Raw genomic sequence first — 20,587 nt, 5'->3', positions numbered from 1 at the left:
GGAACTTCAGAAAAACATCTTCTCTGAGAGGCCATCCCATGTTGATCATTATGGATTGATATCACTCCACAAATAACACACTCTCAGCAAATCTGCAGATGATGCTAAACTGGGAGAATGGCTGATATACTGAATGGCCTGGCTTTAGTCCAGAAAGACCATAAGGGGAAATGAAAGATTCTGCACCTAGGGAAGAGTAAGACCAAACACCAGTACAGGCTAGGACCAGGCAGGCAGAGCTGCAGTCCCACTTAGAGGGGATACCCAGCTGAACATGAGCCAGCAATGCACTCTCATCACAAATAAGACAAAATGCATACTGAGTAATACTGCCTGGCTCAACGTGGCCAGGAGATGGAGGAAATATTTTATTTCCTTCTAATCAGCACTGGTGAGGCTGTATTTGGAATACAGATCAGTTTTGACACAGTGCACGCAAAAGGGCTGTTGAGAAACTGGAAGTGGTACACCAGAGAGCTGATTACCCAGAGAGCGTGACCTACAAGGAGAACTGAAGAAGCTGGATTTGCATAACCTGGCACAGAAGGGTCTAAGTATGATCTAAGTGCAGCCTGTGACTGCTTGAGGTGAGATATAGTGATGATGAAGCCACAATTTCCTTATTTATGTCAGATAATGTAACAAGGGGCAATGGCCAAAAACCTGCTGCTTTGAGGCTCATGGTGGACATTTTTTTCCCACCAGGAAGGTTACATGCTGCTGGTACAGACTATCCAGTAAGTATTACCATCACCTCTGGAGTGTGTCCAAACCCTTTAATTCTCTATTAATATAGACAAACGGAAATTCTCATCCAGAACTAAGGAACATTCTGAAACAGGCTGGCTGCAACTATATCAAATAAAACTTGGCCTCGGTTTCTTCTACCTCCATGTGGTACCTCTGTGGCCCAACGACAAAACTGTTGACAGTTTTTCAGTTCAAAATAACAGGCAAGCCTGGCAGCATGATGGCTGTTAGCATGATGCCGAGAATGCTCAGGAGCAGTGAGCAAGGCAAGTAACTCAACAGGGTGATCTGAGTTCTCTCTCAGTCCCTGCAATTCCATATATCACCTGGGACACATCAAACTGATTTTTGTAGCATGGAGTTCTTTCTGAAACCATAGATGAGTTTAATTGCTGAAAAAAACAAGCATTTGGTCTGATTTTTCTTAAAATTTATTACGTGTGCTTAGAAATAATTTATTGTGGCTTTGGCATTGTGTATGTTAAGAAATTAAACTTTCAGTAAGAACAGAAATATATTTCCCAAAGGCAACTGTGTGAAGAATCATGGAAGCACAGCTAAGCTTAGCTTAGAAACAGCATTCATTTCTTCTTGTCCTGAGCGTGTGACCAGACAGGCTTGCGTTTCTGAATGAAGGCTTCGATACCTTCCTGCCCATCCCTCAAAGTCAAATTATCTACCATGACCTGAGAGGTTATTTTGTAAGCAGTATCAAGGTCCTGAGCCATCTGTCTGTAGAAGGTGGCTTTCCCCAGTGCCAGGACAGATTTGCTGCTTTCACAGATCTTCTGAGAGATTCTCATGGTCTCTTCTTCCAGCTTGTCTTCTGGTACCACCTTGCTGACAAGCCCATGCATTAACGCTTCATGGGCAGAAAGAGGCTCACCCGTGAAAAGCATTTCCAGTGCTACCTGATCAAGAAAAGATAACCATGTTAAGTCAATTCAACTGCCCCACTGCTTTTTTTCTTCTCCAAAAGCTCAGAATCTCTGGTAACTGCAGTAGGAATAGAGAACAATGTGGATGGTCCTCCACAAAGCCAAACAATCCAGCTTAGTATTTTAAGCTGCGCACAGAATAATAAGTAATGAAGCCCTTATTAAGTCTAATGCAGAGTTTCTGAAAGTATCTGCCTTAGGATAGGAAATTTGAAGTTGAAGCTTTCATCCATTTGTCCTCACATCTCAGCAGAGTCCTACTGCACCTCAAGAGGCTGTCTGCAAGAATCTATGTGGATCACAATTTAAAATTTCTTGTTTATGGAGGCTTTACAGATCACACTATTGCTTATGCAGTGAGAGACGTGTAGTACAAGCAGTAGGAAATAACTACGGAAGAAGGTGCAGGAGGGTTTCAGATGCTATTTACAGTAACTTGAGCTAAACCCAGGCAGATCATGCTGGCAGTGAAATGTCACTGCCTGGCAGGAACTGACAGCTCAGTGGGATTGGTATCCTGAACTCACAGAGGTTTCTCATCAAGGGGAGAACATCGTTGTCTAAAGCACTGACTGCTGGAAAGGAGAGGGATTGCTGAGCTGGTGTGTTGCTGATACAAATTCCTACTGGTTGGAATCACATCAGTGGGAAGCTGCTTTCCCTAAACAGAGGTCATCTCATTTTTTCCTTAGTCCAAGGCATTATGAGCATGTTTTTCGCAACAAAGTATTTTGAATGTCATACTGCAGGACGATGAAGTTAAGGCAATGGAACTGAAACTCCCAGCATTGGATCCTACTTACTGCAAAATTACAGAGTACCTGAGAAAGAAGCCTACCTTTCTTGGAAGAGATCTGCCCAGGGCCACAGCTGGTGTGGAGCAAAACAATCCAATGTTTACTCCAGGAGTAGCAAAGCGTGATTTCTCACTTGCTACCGCAATGTCACAGCTTGCCACTAGCTGACAGCCTGCTGCCGTGGCCAAGCCATTCACTTTGGCAATCACTGGTACTGGAAGTCTCTGGATTAAAGTCATAACCTGTATGCACACAAAAATAAGGGACCGGTTAGTCCTCAAGGTTAAGCAGTGGCTGTATTAAAACTTGCACCTGCTTCACAGGACTGATGTCACTGTGTGTACTTTCAGTTTCACAGACTTGAGTTCAGTCAAAGATACAAGCTCTCTGCATAACTGACTTTATTTGGTGTGCCTTAATGCACAAAACCACTGCTGTTTCAGTAGCTGCTCAGCTGTGTTTATGAAGCCTAAGTTAGTCTTGCTAACTCCAATAGAAATGGAAAGCACGAGAAACAAAGGTAAAAACACTTGAATTAAATCTGCATGGAGCTAGCATATCTCTCTGCACTGCAGGCCCAGTGTTCCTGGATGTGGAAAGTGGTATCTGAGACACATCACCCCCACATTCATTAGCCCTGTAATGGAAAACTGACTTAGGAGAACCTATTGCTGTTTTCTACATGGTGTTGAGCCTGGGTTGATTTCACCCAGACACAGCCATCTCAAGACTGGATGTCTTTCTAGGATGGGTAATCTCTCTCCCTAAAGCTGGGCAGGGGGTTATCAAGCTTTAGATGGAAGAAGTTAAGAAAGACAAATTTGTCTAACTTTTCTAACTCAGTATCACCTTAATTACAGTGGAGATCAACAAACTCAACTAATTTCAGTACTTGCAGATAGAAAGTGCTATTTAACTGACTACTGTCATTATCTGGATTTAAAAAAATATCATTAGCACAGTGTAGCAAGAAAAATTTTCATCTACTACCTCAAATTCTCCAGTAGATAAAGTTCAGCAAATGTTATGTTACTTAAGTTACCTACATTCAGTTTTGAATCTCATCAGATTTTGTCTCACTTTGTTTAAAAAGTTACGTATTTGAGAAGCCTCTGGAGAAGTGATACTCTGAGCTGTCTCAAACTCTTCTGTAGAGAATACTGAGTTCTCAGATACTGCACCACATAGTATTACTAACGTTAATAAATACATGGGGAAACAGCTGAAGCACAACCATGATGATACCCATTGTAGTAAAAATGCAAGTTTGCATTCTAGCACTTTTATTTGCACAAAGAGAAACACGATTTCACCAGGATCAGGTATTAATATATACCAGCATCACTACTTGCTCTTCATGCCAGGCAAACCAGGGTGGCAAGATCTGCTTACCTCTGCACATACTTCAAATACTTGGGTATGATGCTTCACATCATCTTGGGTTGACAGCTCCTTTAAATCATGACCAGAACAAAATACGGGTCCTTCAGCTGTGAAGAATTAAATAAAAAATTAGACTAAACTAATCAAGAAACCAAGAGTTGTGTCAATACCCCATTAAAGGTACAGAAGTGTCAGTGGTCATCAAAAGGAGGCTGGGGAGGGAGAATCTGCACTCAGTTCCTATATATTTCCTTCTGGGTTTTACAACAACTTGGAATTGCCAAATGCAGCATTTAACTGATATGCCAATAAACATTTTCAAAGGCCTCGTTCTACCTCCATTTCAAGTTAACTCTGTTAAAAATAAGGCTCTTTACACTTCTGAGCCTAGTTTCTGGTAAGACACCACCCTGAACTTCTCCTTGGTACAATACAAACTAGTCAGCCAGAGTGCCAACAAACTGCTCTGCTCTCACACTAAACAAACACAGTGTTCCCCATTTGCTGTATGAAGAATTAATCAATCACAGAATCACAGAATGGCCTGGGTTGGAAGGGACCTCAAGGATCATCAGTCACCAACCCCCCCTGCCACATGCAGGGCCACCAACCTCCCCATTTAATACCAGACCAGGCTGCCCAGGGCCCCATCCAATCTGGCCTTGAACACCTCCAGGGATGGGGCATCCACAGCCTCTCTGGGCAGCTGTTCCAGCACCTCACCATCCAGATTTCTGTGTCATGCATTAATCTAACAATCAAATAAAAGGTTCTTCTGCTGGACAACCAGGAGGGCAGTCCCTTTGTTCCTTCACTGCTAACATTCACCTAAGAACCCCAAAAAGCTTCTCCAGGGCTTGGGTAGAAAAAGGAACAGGAATCCGTCAATCTATGTTTTGGGTTTGCTTTCCTCAAGGGGCAGCTAAGAACAAAGCACCCTTTATGGATAACTGTATCTACAACAGTTTTCCTTTCTTATGAAGATTCCTGCCATAAAAATAAACCGACCTAAAGCTTTTTAATCACAGAATCATAGAATGGCCTGGGTTGAAAAGAAACACAATGATCATCTGGTTTCAACCCCCTGCTGTGTGCAGGGTCACCAACCAGCAGACCAGGCTGCCCAGAGCCACATCCAGCCTGGCCTTTAATGCCTGCAGGGATGGGGCATCCACAGCCTCCTTGGGCAACCTGTTCCAGTGCTTCATCACCCTCTGAGTGAAAAACTTCCTCCTAAATCTTAATCCTTCAGAGCTTCTCAGGTACCTTTATGGATGCAACATTTCCAACTATAACTACGAAGATGCCACCTCACCTACGTATTTCTTATAGACCAGATTAGCAATAGAGCAGACAGCATTTAGCAACGACCACACGCTTAGCATCCCTCAGCTCACTGCATCACAGCGACATCATCTGGAAATTAATCACATCTACATTTGTGCCTCACTGAAGAGGAATCTGCTGCAAAGTGTTGAAGATTGACAGCAACCCTGACAAGTCTGCTGAGATTTCTTCAGCCTGTTTCTGCACGAAGGCCAGCACCCAGAAGTGTTCGTTCTCAGTCTGACAGCTACCAGAACGTGGCTTATTGACTCTGCAAACACAGCGCTGTGACCTGACGGACACACCAGCATTCCGACGAGTGTTTCAACAGCGCTCCTTTGCACCCGTGTTAATTATCAACAAGAACAAAGCAAAACTCCATCAACTGTCAATGCCATATTCCAGAAGAGGGATGAAGCACGTGGAAGTCAAAGCACGCTGGTCTGACAGGGAAGGCTCCTGGCAGGGCGCATGAAAACCCCTCAGTTCCCATTTTCAGTAACTCCGTGCAATCCTCAGCCCCACGCCGCACGTCACCCCGTCCCTTCGCATCCCACCCGCCTCGCTCAGCTCCGCACGGAGGCAATACCCGAAATGACGATGACACGGAGCTCTTTGCTCTTGACGTCGTGCAGGAGGTCCTCCTTCAGCGCCCGCAGCATGGAGAGCGACAGGGCGTTCCGCTTCCCGGGGTCGTTCAGGATAATGTTTCTGCAAGGCAAAAGCTGAGCGCCTCGGTGAAAGACGAACCCCCTCACGGCCGCGGCGCGTCCGCCTTCGGAAGCCCGCGGTGCTCAGAACGGACACGGAGGAACCTTCCCGCGGCCCCGGCCACCCGAACCGCGCCGTCCCCTCGCCCCGGTGCCGCTCCGAGCGCCCCGTGAGCGCCGCGCACCCCGCGCGGCACCGCGCCCCGCCGCCTCACCGCACGCCCCCCGCCTGCCGCCGCAGCGTCAGCGCCGCTCCTCCCGCCGCGCTGCTGCAGGCCGCGGCCAGGGGCCGGGCCCGGGGCCCGCTGCACCGCCACAGCGCGGCGGCCGCCGCCATCAGCTCCGCGCGCTGCGGCTCGCTGCTGACCCCTAGCCCGGCGCCGATGCCTCTGCAGCCGCGGGACTTCGGTCGGCGGCGTCTCCGGGCTCAGTGAGCGGGGAGCGGAGCCGGGAGGCAGCGCCCGCAGCGCGGAGTGCGCACGGCGCCCCGCGTCGGGGTGAGGCGGCAGCGGGGCGGGGAGCGGATGGTCGGCCCCGCTGTGCTCTTGCAGGGCCTCGGCCTGGAAGGACGCGGCACTCGTGGAAGGGACCAAATAAATGACGTGGTTCCACTGAAGAACAACAGGCTTCTGTGCATTACAACGTACGGCTTGATGGGAGGTGTATGGCTACGTCTTCTGTTTGAAGATTTCAGAGACGTACATTTTACTGCACTGTTCTGTGCTATATGAGTTAATAAGAGGAAAAAGCAAAACCTCTTCTCCAGAACGAGCCTGCACACTGCAATTGGGAGTACAGTCCTCTTCTTCGTTTGGAATAACTCACCAGGTGTGTTCTCCTTCCTGTGGGAAGTGACGGACCAAGGCATGGAACACCTCCCCTGTGAGGACAGGCTGAGAAAGCTGGGGCTGTTCAGTTTGAGAAGAGGAGGCTCTGGGGAGACCTGAGAGCAGCCTTTCTGCACCTAAACTCTCTGCACGCCCTCATTACTTGAAATAGTTCTTCCAAAAAGTGTCACTTTGCAATAGAACCTCTCACACTTCTTTCATTCTGCTTTACTCACAGGAGTGATGACCTCTCTCTCTTCACACCTGGCTCAGGCAGTCTCCTGGGAAAGAAGCAGCTGTGTAGAAGCAGCAGCCAGCAAACAATCTCATCTGCTAGGAGATGTTAAGCAAAGACCAAGCAGCATTATTCAAGGAGATGCAGGGTGCCCTGGTCACAATTCTTATTTATCACACCTACTCATCACGTATCCTTTCCTAAATGCTAGAGGAAAGTATTCACAATTCATGTATTTTATACACAGTCAAGGTTGTTTGTTCTCCACTTTTTGTCAGAGCCACACGTACTCTAAAATAAAATAGATATATGTCCAGCAGATCTTCCCTGCAAATGATAATCTGTATTCCTCCTCCTTTATGTCCTCATTTTTGTGAGTGTGCCTCTGATCAGTGGGTTTTGTGGTTTTACTAGTATAGAAATATGAATTATTTTATAAATGTTGAAGAGCACTTATAGGTCTGAGAGTTGGGTCTGGGCTGGACTTTCTCCACTTACCCGTTTTCATTTTCTCATGGTTCTTTGTGCTTCGCCAAAATTTACTTTTAATATATGAGTCTGTGGCAAAAAAAAAAAAAAAAAAAAAAAAAAAAAAGCCTGTTTAGAAGAATAAATCATTTTAAATTGGTCACAGTAGTTCTCAGAGTCCTTGGTGTGGCAAAGGCAAACGCACAGAGAACACAATGTGTTCCATTTCTGGGAGGAGTTTGCATTCCCGGGCAACACTGGCAAGTAACCTCCTGCAATCATCTTTAAAGCTGGCCTTCTGAATTGCAATCTTTTTTTTTTTTTTTTCTTTACTTCCTCCCCCCCCCCCCCCCCAATTCCTTCTCTTTCTCTGTTTTCTTGTTCTGTTTTCTTGTTCTGTCCACTTGCAATGAAATACCTTTTTCCGTATTCTTCAAATAGCTTCTTTTAAATATAGCATTTGCAGCTCCCTGGAAATCCTGTTCTTTTCCACTTTGATTGACAGCCTCGTTTCCTTTCACACCCTCCTCCAACATAGATTTTTTTTGGCTGCAGCTTTCCCAGTGCTTTAAACAGACTTACTGCTGCCTTCTCTGAGAAAGCGTTGAATTTTTTTTTTTTGAATTTCAGGCAGCTTTCCTTTTTATAGCATTTGTTAGCAGCATTGCAGTTAGGACTGAGCTCACACTTCCAACTGGAGACAACTAGGAGCCGGGATTGCAAGTAGCAGACAGGGCTTTTCTAACCTTTATCTCTATTAATCTTTCATATGAAATGAAAAGGGAAATGATAAGAGCCATAATGCAATTTCATTGTTAGATCATTACAGAAGCTTTTCAGGGTATCACACAGCACTAGCAAAAGATGTTTTGAATTTCAAGTGCATTTAGCTGTCATAAGGAACTCTTGGGTCCTCATTCAAATGTTGCTAGATAAGATGCACAGACAACAAGAATAGCATGTAGAATCCCTCTCTTTATGAGGCTTAATTGTCTGTGTCTTTATTTCCTTGACTTTCAGTGATTGCAGATATGACGTTTATCTCAGGAGTTCCTGCTTCACCCCGATGGTCAGTGGTGGCCAATATCAGTGGGCAGACCTTGCTAAGGTGAGACTGAAATGTAAAACTGCTAAAGAGAAGCTCTGTGTATATGTGAGCGTGGGTGCGTGTGCATACACACATAAATGAGTAAATATATACCTGAAGACACTTCTACCCATTAATTGGAGTACTGTGATGAAAACTTGGGACTATACTATGGAGTGTGAGGCAGGCATATCGCCTGCAGAGTTTCATGCAAATGATTTCTCATGAAATGCACCAACCTGGCATTCCCAGAGGATCTTGTGACCTGGTTTTCAACACTGCTGAAATCATTCAAATCCCGCTGGGAGCCAGAGGGGTTCAGCACCTTTGCAGCTTAAATTCTTGTCGGGTGTGTAGTAGTTCCACAACAACAGGGAGAAGAAAGCCCTGTTCTTACACCCAGGCCAAGGAAAAGAATTTATTTTCCTGCTTAGTGCATTCTGCTAGCAAAGAGAAAGATCAGTGCATGGTGGTTTCTCTGATGTGGAACCCTCTGGGACTGCTTGAAGAAAAGATGACAAAAGGTTTTGATATTCCTTTTTAGCCAAAAGTCTCCTGGCTGACACTTCCACGATTCCTTTGTCCTTGGGGACTGGAAAAAGGGCAACATCACTTCCATTTACAAGAAAGAAAGGAAGGAAAATCTAGGGAACTACAGGCTGATGAGCGTTATCACTGTGCCTGGGAAGATCATGGAGCTGATCCTCCTGGAAGACATGTTAAGGCAATGAGTGATGAGCAGGTGATCTGAGACAGCCAGCACGGCTTCACCAAGAGAAGGTTGTGCATGACCAACGTGGTGGCCTTCTATGATGGAGAGACAGCATTGGTGGACAAAGGGAAGGCAACTGATGTCAACTACCTGGACTTCTACAAAGCCTTTTACATGGTCCCCTACCACATCCTTATCTCTAAATTGGAGAGATATGGCTTTGAAGTGTGGAGTCTTAGAAGGATAACGAATTGGTTGGAAGGTCACAGTTGAGGGTTGAGCTCAATGGCTCTATGTTCAGGTGGAGGTTTGTAATGAGTTGTATCCTCCAGGGGTCTGTCTTGGGTCCAGTACTCTTTAAAATCTTTATCAGTGATATAGATGATGAGATTGAGTGCACCCTCAGCAAGTTTGCTGATGGCACTAAGCTGAGTGATGTGGTTATATCAAGGAAGGGATGCCATCCACAGGGACCTTGCTAACTCAAACAGTGGGACCTTGTGAACCTAATGAGGTTCAATATAATGAGGTTCAACAAAGCAAAGTGCAAGGTTTTGCACTTGGGTCGTGGTAATCCCAAATATGTATACACCGTGGGAGAAGAACTCTTTGAGAGTAGCTCTGCTGGGGAGAACTTAGGGGTCCTGGTTGACTTACAGCTTAACATGAGCCACCAGTGTGTGCTCACAGCCCAGGAGGCCGATGGTATCCTGGGTTCCATCAGAAGAGGAGTGGCAAGGAGGGAAGGGGATTGTCCCCCTCTATTCTGCCTTCATGAGGCCCCATCTAGAGTACTGTATCCAAGTCTGTGGGCCCCCACCACAGGTAAGATGTGGAGCTGTTGGAGAGGGTCCAGAAGAGGGCCATGAGGATGATCTGAGGGCTGGAGCACCTCTCCTTTGAAGATAAGCTGAAAGGACAGGGTTTGTTCAGCCTGGAAAAGAGAAGGCTGAAACGGGAACTTCAGGACAATCCTCACTTGGGCTGGGATTTTCTAAGCTAGGGGTTCTTTGCTCTGCTTATTCCTGGAACTTGTATGATTTTAATGCCTTAACTGGGATCCTATCCTTGTTTTTTCCCTTTGGAAGTATTTCTATAGTCACAGAAAGGCATGTCATGAATTCCTCCTCCAGTTGAGGACTGCTTTCTAGTAGTTCAGAATCTTCTACAGAATGAATATATATCAGACTATCAGAACACCTTAGTCTGTTCTCTAAGAGAAAGTGATTATTTTTAATTATTATATTGATTATTCTGCTAAGAGAAAAGACTTGAATCCAGGCTTAACTCTATGGCTGCTATTGATAATTTGTAATAAACTGAAGCAGGATGAGCAGCTCAGCATCTGCCGCTCCAGTCAGGCTCAGGTTAGGTCCTTACCTGGCAGCAACACTGCCTCCTGTAGTTCCATTCAGCGTTCTTTCAGCAAACAAGGCAGTGTCCTGCTAGGCTTTGGCATTAAACATAAAGCTGTGAAATTACTGCTGCAGTGCTCGATTTCCAGTCACTGTGTGGCAGCACTGCTCCACGCATCGCCTGTCTGCAGCCTTCAGCTCGCAGAACAGGGCAGCGATCAAAGCTCTTTTGTCACAGGACCTCTAACCGCTCCTCCTTATTTGCTGTTTTTCTTTCATCCTCCCCACGCTTATTTTTCATCCTTCATTGTCCTCACCTCAGAGGCATTTAAGCGATTCATATTTCCCTGGCTTTAGCATTAGATTTTTCTCACGTGCCTTTCAATTATGAGATTCTTAAGATGGAGCAATGATCAGAGCTGTGAAATACGTGGGATGCGGTAACAAATGATAAAAAGAAGGCATTCATTCCTGTCCTAAGAATATGTAACTTTTGTTTCTGGATTTTGATACTTAATCTTGCAAGGCTCCCTAAACACAGTAGAGCTGTGTTCTCCCGAGGGCTGGTCAGTGCCTGCATCTAATGCTCCCAGTGCCTCTCAGAGCTGCCTCTCCCCTCTGTGGATTGCACAGGGAGCCAAGGGAAACCATTCAGATGCTGTGAAAGAAGACCTAAATTGGAGCTGCCATTAGGGGCCCACAGCAACAGTTTGCCTAAACCTCTCCCTCCTTGGCAAAAGCTACTTTGCTTGCTTGGCTTTCTTCCCATTCAGTTCTGCAAACAGCAATTCTCACTGCAGAATTACAGCCTCTGCCCACCTCATCCTCCCCTCTGCCAGAGACTTCTTCCCGTACCAAAATGCATTCAGTTTTCTGGACTCTTCCTGTACACCTGTTTCCTGTCCTTTGGCCAGATTTCAGCTCTGTGTATTCTTTCATTCTTTTTCTTGTTTCCCTATAGAAGCTACCAGAGATACCGCATTATAACCAGGGAAAATATTCATTTGTTTTCAATGGAGTGGGACTTTTATCTGATAGGAGTACCGACATCTTTCAAATGATTGTGATTTTTACAGATGTATGGGAGAAGCAACAGAATCTTAGTGGTTAAGAGTTCCTATGGGCACTACCAACAAAGCCAAAAGTTCCACGGAGATAACACTTGCCTTGGCTATACAGCTAGTGTAGTCACAGACTGAATTCAGTGAGAAGCTGTAGTCTATCAGTACTAGATGGGGCTGGAGGGGGAACCTACTTTCAGGTGTCCTCAGGCAAAACATTTCTTGCAAGGGGCTTAACCCCTTGCAAGGCAACTTAACCTGCTGTACATCTTCCCTCCCTTGTGCTGTGTCTAATTTCCCCCCCTGACATCCTACATGCACAGTGCTAGGGAGAAGATGGAAATGGGGACCTCAGCCCCTAGTGCTGAGACCCAGCCCTAATGCTGGAGTGAGGGCTGTGATGCTGGGCACATGATATCCCACCAGTGCCAACTGAAATGATGTGGTCCAACCCGGTGCCTTCAGTGCTCTAAGCCTGGAACTGCTGTGCTGGTTTATCTTTGCAAGGTCACACATGTTAAATTCACAGTGTGTTGGCACTAAGAAGGGGGTGAGTGATTCAACACAGCTGTTTGATATCGTGGAGAAACATCCTGTACGTCTCTGTGTCAAAGTGCTGATGGTTCCTGTTTCCAGGCAGAAGAAATATTAATACATAATGAGCAAAGAAAATGATTCTGTGTTTAGAGAATGCTAACTCACAAATTAAAAGAGACAGTTTTAACAGTAAAAGGTTTAGTTTTAATTTTGAAGGAAAAAGAAGCTGCAGCGAATTCTGATGTTCGCCAGTCATGCAGACAGGGAGGTTAGGAGAGGAACTGAAAGATTTCTGGACAATTTTTGCTGGGAAGAACAAAAAGGCAGAAATAAATGCTTGCTCTGAGGACTGAGATCCACGGCTGTCCATCTCGAGTCAATGAACAGCATGATGTGTCCACAGCTCAGAGCCAGGCACAGCCCTGCTCTCGCTCCACGAGGAGCTCGGGGCACGGAAGGAAGCTGAGAATACAGTGAGTCTGGATATGTGTCAAATGAAAGCATTGGGAGAGAGGGGATTTTAGATAAGGGGAAACTTGTGTTACTGTTCAGTGCAGTACTGAATTCAAATCTGTAGGAAACAGTTGTTACAGGTTCTGTTGCTGAAGAAATAAGTTGTATTGCCTTGTCCCTAGCACTTTGAGTCCCCTACAATTCCCCCTCTTACTCCCCCACAACTTCTCCTGTCATCCTGTCTGTTAATTGAGCAGCATGTGCTGCGATGTGAAGAATGCACTTGGTGGCAGGTCAGGGACTGCAGGTGACTGCTAAGTGAAGTCTGCAGCTTTTTCTCCTATTAGCTGCTCCTCTCTTCTGTATCCAGCTGTCAGTGTTCTTAAGACAGGTGATACTGAAGATCACAGCAAACCCTAACCTGCTGTCAGATGTAAAAGGAGACAAGTGGAATGATCATATTTCAAAGGGAAGCAGGCTAAAATAATGCCAGTTACCTTTAAAATCATGTTGTTGTTTTCATGGAGAATACCCTCTCACAACACAGTCACACTATGGTGTACTGGTGATATTCATTACCACGCTGCTGCATTATTGAGAGCTGAGCTGATTAGCACTGGAAGATTCTTAACATGGCAGTGAGCTTGTCAGTGAACATTATAATGAACTAGTCACATTATTGATTCATTAGAGGTCAGTGAATTTTAAACAGCCAACTGGCTAATTTATCTTTGCTTTTAGTTTCACTTTTTCATTCTACTTATATGAGAAACTTTTGCTTGGGTTCCACAAGCAGCAGCAGCACGCTGATTTCCCCTCTATTCTCATCAGAGGCAAGGAAATCAAATCCTTCCCCAATTTACACCCTATTCAATCCCACTGACATCAATTTACTTAAATCTAGCATTTTTCCAACAAGATCTGTACGGTATGCAAAAGATGGGGATTTGGCTAGATATCTTTAAAATAATGTAATTTATTATATCTCTTGTTTTAAAACATGACTATCCACATTTGTCCTCCATAACTATTGATGTGCTTAATTCTGGAGGTGGCTAAAAAAAAGGGGCCATTTCTAGCTGGCATTGGATCTAAATTCCAGTTTTTTTCTTCTTATTTCATAGAATCATAGACTGGCTTCCTTCTTGTCCTATCACTATTGCCCGTGTGTTTCAGTGCTAAGTGCATGACTTTTGTGGTTCTGGCACATTCAGCTCTAGGAACATGAGCATCTCAACTGCTACACAGCCAGAACCTTCATGGAGATGAACAGCATGTATTTGGACATCTAGGGAGAAACAAATATGTTGATACAAATTGATTATGGCTGTAAGGTTTTTCAGGTTCTTCATGTTTTGCATGAAAATACCAATTTGGCTGTTAACAGTGGAAGGAGGTTTCATTTTAATTGCTAAGGACATGAAAAGATCTGCCTTGCAGGCCAGGAAGGCTTCATTTTCAGCTTTTGGGTGTGCAGCGCTAATAAAATCTGTGGAGTCTCAGGTCTGAATCAACTTACAGAAGAGCAATTACAGGGATATTAGGAAGGTAAATCATGGCCATTACATACGCCTGAGAAAGGATGCGGTTCCTCCATACAAGACACTCTTAGTTCCTGCTCCAAAAAAGCTCAAACCTGGAGAAAGCAGCTTGATTTACACACACACAGTGAAGGCAGTGATTTGAGTAATAAACATGTTATGCAGTATTTCGGTGAAGTGAGACTACTTGTGAGAATGTAAATGGAAAAGAGAGAGGAGAAGAGATAATGAGGAGTATCAGCAGTGTCAGGAGTGGAGCGAAGCTGATGGAAAGACATTTTGAGGGCAGAGGCTGTAACAAACAGCCAATAAGGATGGGGGAAAGTCGAGCCCAAACTAGAAAGGTTGTGGGGATGGTTGTCACTCCTGTCTCTGCAGCTACTCTCATGAGTTGCTTTATTCACATTTGAGACTTGGCTGCACCAGAAAAGGGGTCTGCTGTCATTTTAGATGTCACCCAGAGCATCTGCTGTTTACTTATTTTTTTCTGTCTGAAGTTTCTTTTCAAGCAGGCTAACTGCATATTGTGTCTCCAGTCACAGACTGAAAGTATCGGCCCAGATCTTTAAGTTTAGCACCTAAGGTTAGCTATCTACAAGCTAAACTAGAGCATGCCTAATGTTGGTTAAATCAGACATGTCTGCAGTCGACCTCCTGATCATGTGGCACAAACTCAGGTGTTCTGCTGTCCCTTGTTCCTGCACTCCATCAGCTCTAGGCCACCTCAGGTGTTATCCTACACAGAGGGAACTCTCATGTAACACACTGAGCTGCCTGTTCGTTTCTTCCATGTCTTCACATCTTCTAATGCAGGGATTAGAATTTGCCTTGAGGAATCCCCATTTTCTTCTTATAGCTGTGCTGATTCACCATTGTGAGGGACTGAGGCATGAGAAATGTAGCAGCCTGTGATCATACCCTGCTCAGCTGTACCCCTGCAGCTTTGCTTACTGCTATCAGAACACTGATGTGCATCCAAGGGGGTAGTTTGGCCCTGTTTAGATTATCAGATCTGCATAGCATGATAGTGCTCAGAAATAGATTCCTGGCTTTACAAGCCTGTTACTATGATTAGGAGTAGGACAGGCTTTTGACAAAAGAATTCCTCTCTTCATATCCTTAAGACCTTTTAGTTATTCCAAACTTGACGGCTGGAAACCAAACCAAACAAAATCAAAACTCATATATTTTCTTTGTACAGAGAAGTAATTTGTATCTGCCTTCAGTCCAAGAGGCAGAATAGACCAAAAGGCAGTGTTTTTTTCTCCTTATTCCTTTGATCTAAACAATTTATATCCCAAAAGAAAATAAAACAATGTCTGATCCTGCTTAGAAAACTGAAAAGAAGAATATACTGCTTTAATACATTGTAAAAATGGATACAATTGCTTAGAATCTTTAGGTCTAGCTGATCCAGCTGGGGGGTAGGAGAATGCAGTTGATGAGCCCATCTCAGTATCCCCTCCAGCTATGTTTTCTATGATAATGTGATGGGAAAGTGGACAATTATCAGCAATATCCAGTGTGAACACAGGAGCAGATTTGGAGTGCTGCCTGATTACAAGGTATTTGTCTAACACTCATTGTCATTGTATGAGTGTGCCTTAATGGGTGCTGAAAACCTTTAGTTACAGGGTCTGTCTCTGGCAGAAGTAGATTGTGGTGCTGATGTTTTTTTCTACAGTACCAAGTGCTGAGCTTTAGTGCTACACAGGCACGTAGTGTTATCAGCTGAGGGCATTAGAACCCAGCAATCCCTGATCTTCATTTGCAACAGAAACACTAAGAATCATTAAGATTAATTGTTAACTGAAAGTATCAACCCTACAGCGGATTTCAATACGAGGTAAACATCTTTTCAGTGAGGATGAATGATCACAAAGTGTATTTTATCTACTCAAAAACAGATAATCAGCTTTAACTGTGAGAACAACAAATGATCCTGATCTATTTCTAAAAAGGCAGATCCTGTTCTGTCATCTGAACAGCTGAGTAGGAGGTATGTATATATTTAAAGACAAGAGACCAGACACACAGAACAGATTCCTGTTTGGCTCTTATACAAGTATTTACTTAATTCTCAGTGCACCTGAGACTGTATTTTCTAAACCCGTTGCTCCTCATCAAAGTTATTCAAATCTGACTTTTAAACCTGTGTTTCTACAAAGTTGGCTGGGAGCAAATTCATTTACCTAACGTGATGGTTAGGCTCAGCACGCAGATTAAGATGCCTAAATTTAGGTGTCTGCACGTAGGTGTTTATTTGTGAGCAGGCTGTCACAGCTCCCATTGCAGACAGTGGAGGTACCTGCATTTGGTTAGCTTAATAGCACTCGGGATTCATTGGGTATTGATCAGATCACCATTATCTGTAAAGGCAGCTTAGACACCCAACTTGCATCTAAATACTTACTTGAAAACATGTTATCAGGAGTCTCAAAATGCAAATGGAATTTGAGCTCAGGTATTTATAAAGTAGACAGCTAAATCTTAGCAGGTGTTTATCGAGTAGCTTCCCAGTATAATCAATGAAAAGCTGGTCAGTAGAGCTTAGAGAGTGATTAATCTTGTCAAATAAAAGTGTCTGTTTTATAATGAAGTGAATCATGACCTGAACTCCTTTGTCTGGCTCTGCAGCTTCTATGATGGGAGCCCAGACACATAGCTTGCTCATAGGCTCAGACATTGTAGACACTTACGTTTGTGAGATCAGTCCAACCCAGGTGGCTACAAGATGATCAGATCATCTACTCCTACATTCTGCACAGAACAGGTTGTGCAGCTGAGTTCAGCAGTCTCACTAAAAGGTGGTTTCTGTGACCCCACTTACCTATGGCTTACTCTGAGCCTCTGCCCTCAGGCATGTCCAAGCTCTTCTACCAAGTCTAGTCAGAGAGCAATAATATTCCTTTCTGCACAGCAAGGTGGGGCTCCACAACTATGGAAAGGAACTGGGGGAGGACTGATACAGAACACAATGTTATTATGCCTTTGTATCTCAGAGCAAATGGTCTAGAATAAAACAATCAAGAAGAGTCTGATGCAGCCTGTGTGACAGATTTTCATGGTTGTATGGAAAGTCCAGGATGTATTTTAAGTGCCAAGCTGTATGTCATTCAATTAAGTAATACAATGGGTACATTGGCCTTGTCAGAGGATATTTCTAAGTGCTGTGTATCATCCAGTTGTAGTGGAGAGACAGTACAATGAACTAACTTATGTTCCCAAATGCACATTTCACCCTTTATCTTAACTCAAGTGGGAGCAGTACCTTGAATTTCCCATCACATCCCCTACTTCTAATTGAAATGCTTCAAATCTTTGGCTGGAAAGAGCGTATGCAGACCAGGCTCTGCCTGTGTGAGAGTTACAAAAACAGGATGTATTTTATTGACTGCTGTGAACGCAATGGTCAGGGGTCATTTTCATTTAAGACACTTTTTTTTTTTTTTCTCATGGTTTTCAAATATATTTTGTCTCTTAAATGACAGTAAAAATAAAATGCATTCTTCTCATCATTTTTTCTTAGGTATCTCTGGGCAATTTATTGGTAGTTATTTGTTAAATCTTGCTGTCTCCCAATCTAGTAAATATGTCCCTGCTTGCCTTATTTCTTTTCTCAGGTTTCAGCCTTATGTCCCTCCAGTGTGAGGGCAGACCCTGGGTGCTTTTGAGTAATTAATAAGAAGACACAAACACCAGACATTTTAATTTACTGGTTATTTTTTTTTCTGTTACTTCTGTTCTTCTTCATATGTCTTTCTAAAGTGAGAATTGGTAATGAGTTCTTCCTTTATTTAAGTGGCATGCTGTACTTTCCCCTTGTTTTTAACAGCTCCCCAGCGAGGCTCTGCTTTGCCCTGTTTCATTCATCCCCTCTGAAGTTTTGAAAGTTCACTTCAGGAAGATTTCATAATAAGAACTTAAGGAAAATAATATAATCTTGCTTTAAAACACTTCCTTCCTCTGTTTTGCTGATGAATTACAACAATTCACAATACCATCTGGTCAGTAACTGGTATAGGACCTGTATTTTCATTGTTTCAGATGTGTTTGTTTTGGTTGCAGAGCACATAGGGTGAGGATTCCCTCGGTGCTGTTCTGTGATCAGACAGACCCATACTACAACATCACATCAAGGGTGCCCAGACTTTTGGAACTGGGCTGCAAACAGCTTTGGAAAATGATCAGTAGTCTCACAGTGAATTGGAATATGACTCCCGTGGTGGAGAGCAAAATCCAGAACAGGAGTTTTGCAGCTTGAGTCATTTTCTAAAATCAGAGAAGAATATGAAGAGAAATCCAACATTCTCCTGCATAAGTGGACTCTGTAGGAATTTCCTAAGCTCGTAGATCAAGTTCCTGTGGTTTTTCTTTAATTACTGATTTACTGTAACTCAGAATAGTGGATGTATAGCCAGTCAAGAAGATTTTGGGAGCTCATTTAATTCACTTGTCTGCTGTTAAAAAGACTGTGAAAATGCAGAATTAGCCAAAACAGTCTCTAGTGATTATGAGTTTCCTTTCAGCCCTCACAGTGACCTGAACGTTGTCTTCTCAATTACAGCCACTTAGCAATAGAAATGCACTGTCTGTCCCATGAATGGATGCTAATCTTTAGTGTCACTGCTGCTCCAGCCACAACCTTGCTGACCTATAGTACGTTTGGTGTTCATTTTTTGATACAGAACTTTTGATCACCAGCTTTTTCACATAAGCCATGGACTGATAATGAGAAATGAAGGTTAGCTTCACATTAATGGCATTGGGAGTAAACATCTTATAATTTATTTTTAGTCCCCCATACCATTCTAGTCCTCTGATTAAGATTTCCTTAAAGCAAATGCTCAACATGTAGCATTTTCCTACGTCTCATTTATGTGGGCTCAAATAGTTTCCATGTGAACTACAGCATATTGTAAAGCTGTGTTGTATTCTTTTAATTTTTATACTGAAGGGCTTCAAATGGAACCTAACATAATTAGATTACAAGTAATCTCTTCCCATTTTGATCCCATTCTCAAGAGTGTTTGCAAAGAAGCTTACTTGAGTCTTAAATGCACAACTTTAAATCGTGCTGACGGCGATAAATAAAAGAAGCACACTCCTATGAAAACATATTGATGTTTAGGACAAAACCTCAGGAGTTTATCAAGTAAAATACGTATCTCCATCAGCAATGTCTGTTTTCAGAAGCATTAAAAACCTTGACATGTTTTTTAAAACTTCTGCACAAAACCTGTAACACTTAGATTCAGAGTCTTTCCCTATCCATTTCTCCCATTTCTCCCCTGAATCAACACTAACCCTTATTAATAGCTGCTTGTAACAGGGTTCCCAAAGAGATGGCACAGTTTCTATTAAGGTGTCAGCCTACAAGATAAACTGCAGTTCAGAAGTATTTTCAAAGAGCCATCACCTTCCTGGTAGTATATTAAAAGAGATTATGCCTTGCCAGAGACAGCAAGCCTTGTCAGGTCAAAGCAAAACAACATTTTAAGCCGATTGACTCATATATCTCAAGGCATGTGTGTCCTTGCACAAATTCACTTTCGCCTCAACCCAGTATTTAAGAAAATCCACCTTTAATGGTGTTGATCGATCTGAAGTGTACTTGTATTGAACCCTGCATATTATTTTGAGGCTAGGGATGGAGCAAAACCTCCAAATATGATAGTAAATCATTGGATTATAAGAAACTTTCCTTTAAGGTAAAAAAACCCTTTTATTTGATGTTTAGTGCCTCATCTTCCCTAAAAGTCTTCTTTGCATAATAATTTTGTGACAGGATAAAGCTTGTTAGCACTCCAGAGGCACTTGCCAAAGGTTTTTGAAGGCTCACACTGCTATACAGTGTAAAGCTGCTTTGTTTGCCACAGCTGAGGGTTGCCTTCAGTAACAGCAGCCTCTGACAGTCTCCCTGTCCTGAGAGTCCTGCAGGTTCTTTGCAGGATGAAATTGGGCAACTGGTTCCTAGTAAGGCCTGGTGTAAACACCGGCTTTCAGCAGAAAGTGCACTTTCTTCATCAGCCAGGAATCTGAATTGCCCAACAGTCCCCGTATTTGGGCACTTACTGCCAGTCATGTGATGGCCCCACCGTGGGAAATGAGCTTGGATGCCTGCTGGTGTTAAACGCCCTGAGAGAGCTTGGCCAACCTGCAGTTGACCCATCCATCCTGCTTTTGCCTTTGAGCTTGGTGAGGGAAAAAATGAAGGCATAGGACTTCCACTCTCCCTGGCATGCCATTTCTGTAGTTAAAGTTATAGGTATGCTTCACGCTGCTTTCACCTGAACAGGAACTGCCCGAACCCAGATACGTCATGGCAGAGGTGGAATAACATGCATTAAAACATCCCCCATTTCATGTTGTTCTATACGCATTCTATATAAATGGAAGAAAATACT

At 43.7% G+C, this 20,587-nt stretch overlaps 1 protein-coding gene and 1 long non-coding RNA gene across 4 annotated transcripts; one reads left to right on the top strand and one right to left on the bottom strand.

Annotated features, from left to right (window-relative positions):
• Positions 1-1,163: 1,163 nt before the first annotated feature.
• ECHDC3 (enoyl-CoA hydratase domain containing 3) lies at positions 1,164-6,409 on the bottom strand. Of its 2 annotated transcripts, none has more exons than XM_031605331.2 (5): positions 6,272-6,409; positions 5,784-5,905; positions 3,878-3,975; positions 2,527-2,727; positions 1,164-1,661 (listed from the first exon to the last, which is right to left on the bottom strand). In XM_031605331.2, the coding sequence occupies exons 2-5, from the start codon at positions 5,854-5,856 to the stop codon at positions 1,332-1,334; spliced, it is 702 nt and encodes a 233-aa protein (XP_031461191.1). In that variant the 5' UTR covers positions 5,857-5,905; positions 6,272-6,409; the 3' UTR covers positions 1,164-1,331. The 2 variants fall into 2 exon arrangements, with proteins under 2 accessions (XP_031461191.1, XP_031460433.1); XM_031604573.2 differs by lacking the exon at positions 6,272-6,409 and adding an exon at positions 6,120-6,250.
• Positions 6,410-6,514: 105 nt separating this feature from the next.
• LOC149919378 (uncharacterized) lies at positions 6,515-10,422 on the top strand. 2 transcript variants are annotated; one of them, XR_016463841.1, is made up of 4 exons: positions 6,515-6,732; positions 6,970-7,156; positions 8,464-8,542; positions 9,066-10,422. It is a non-coding gene; the product is annotated as an uncharacterized LOC149919378 (long non-coding RNA). The 2 variants fall into 2 exon arrangements; XR_016463842.1 differs by having other exon boundaries at positions 8,455-8,542.
• The last annotated feature ends 10,165 nt before the right edge of the window (positions 10,423-20,587 follow it).

This window comes from Phasianus colchicus, chromosome 1 (genome assembly GCF_987193195.1).
Source record: "Phasianus colchicus chromosome 1, bPhaCol1.hap1.1, whole genome shotgun sequence".
In the NCBI taxonomy this organism is placed as follows: Eukaryota; Metazoa; Chordata; class Aves; order Galliformes; family Phasianidae; genus Phasianus; species Phasianus colchicus.
The sequence above is the reverse complement of the archived record's forward strand: the minus strand, read 5'-3'. Positions and strand labels throughout refer to the sequence as shown.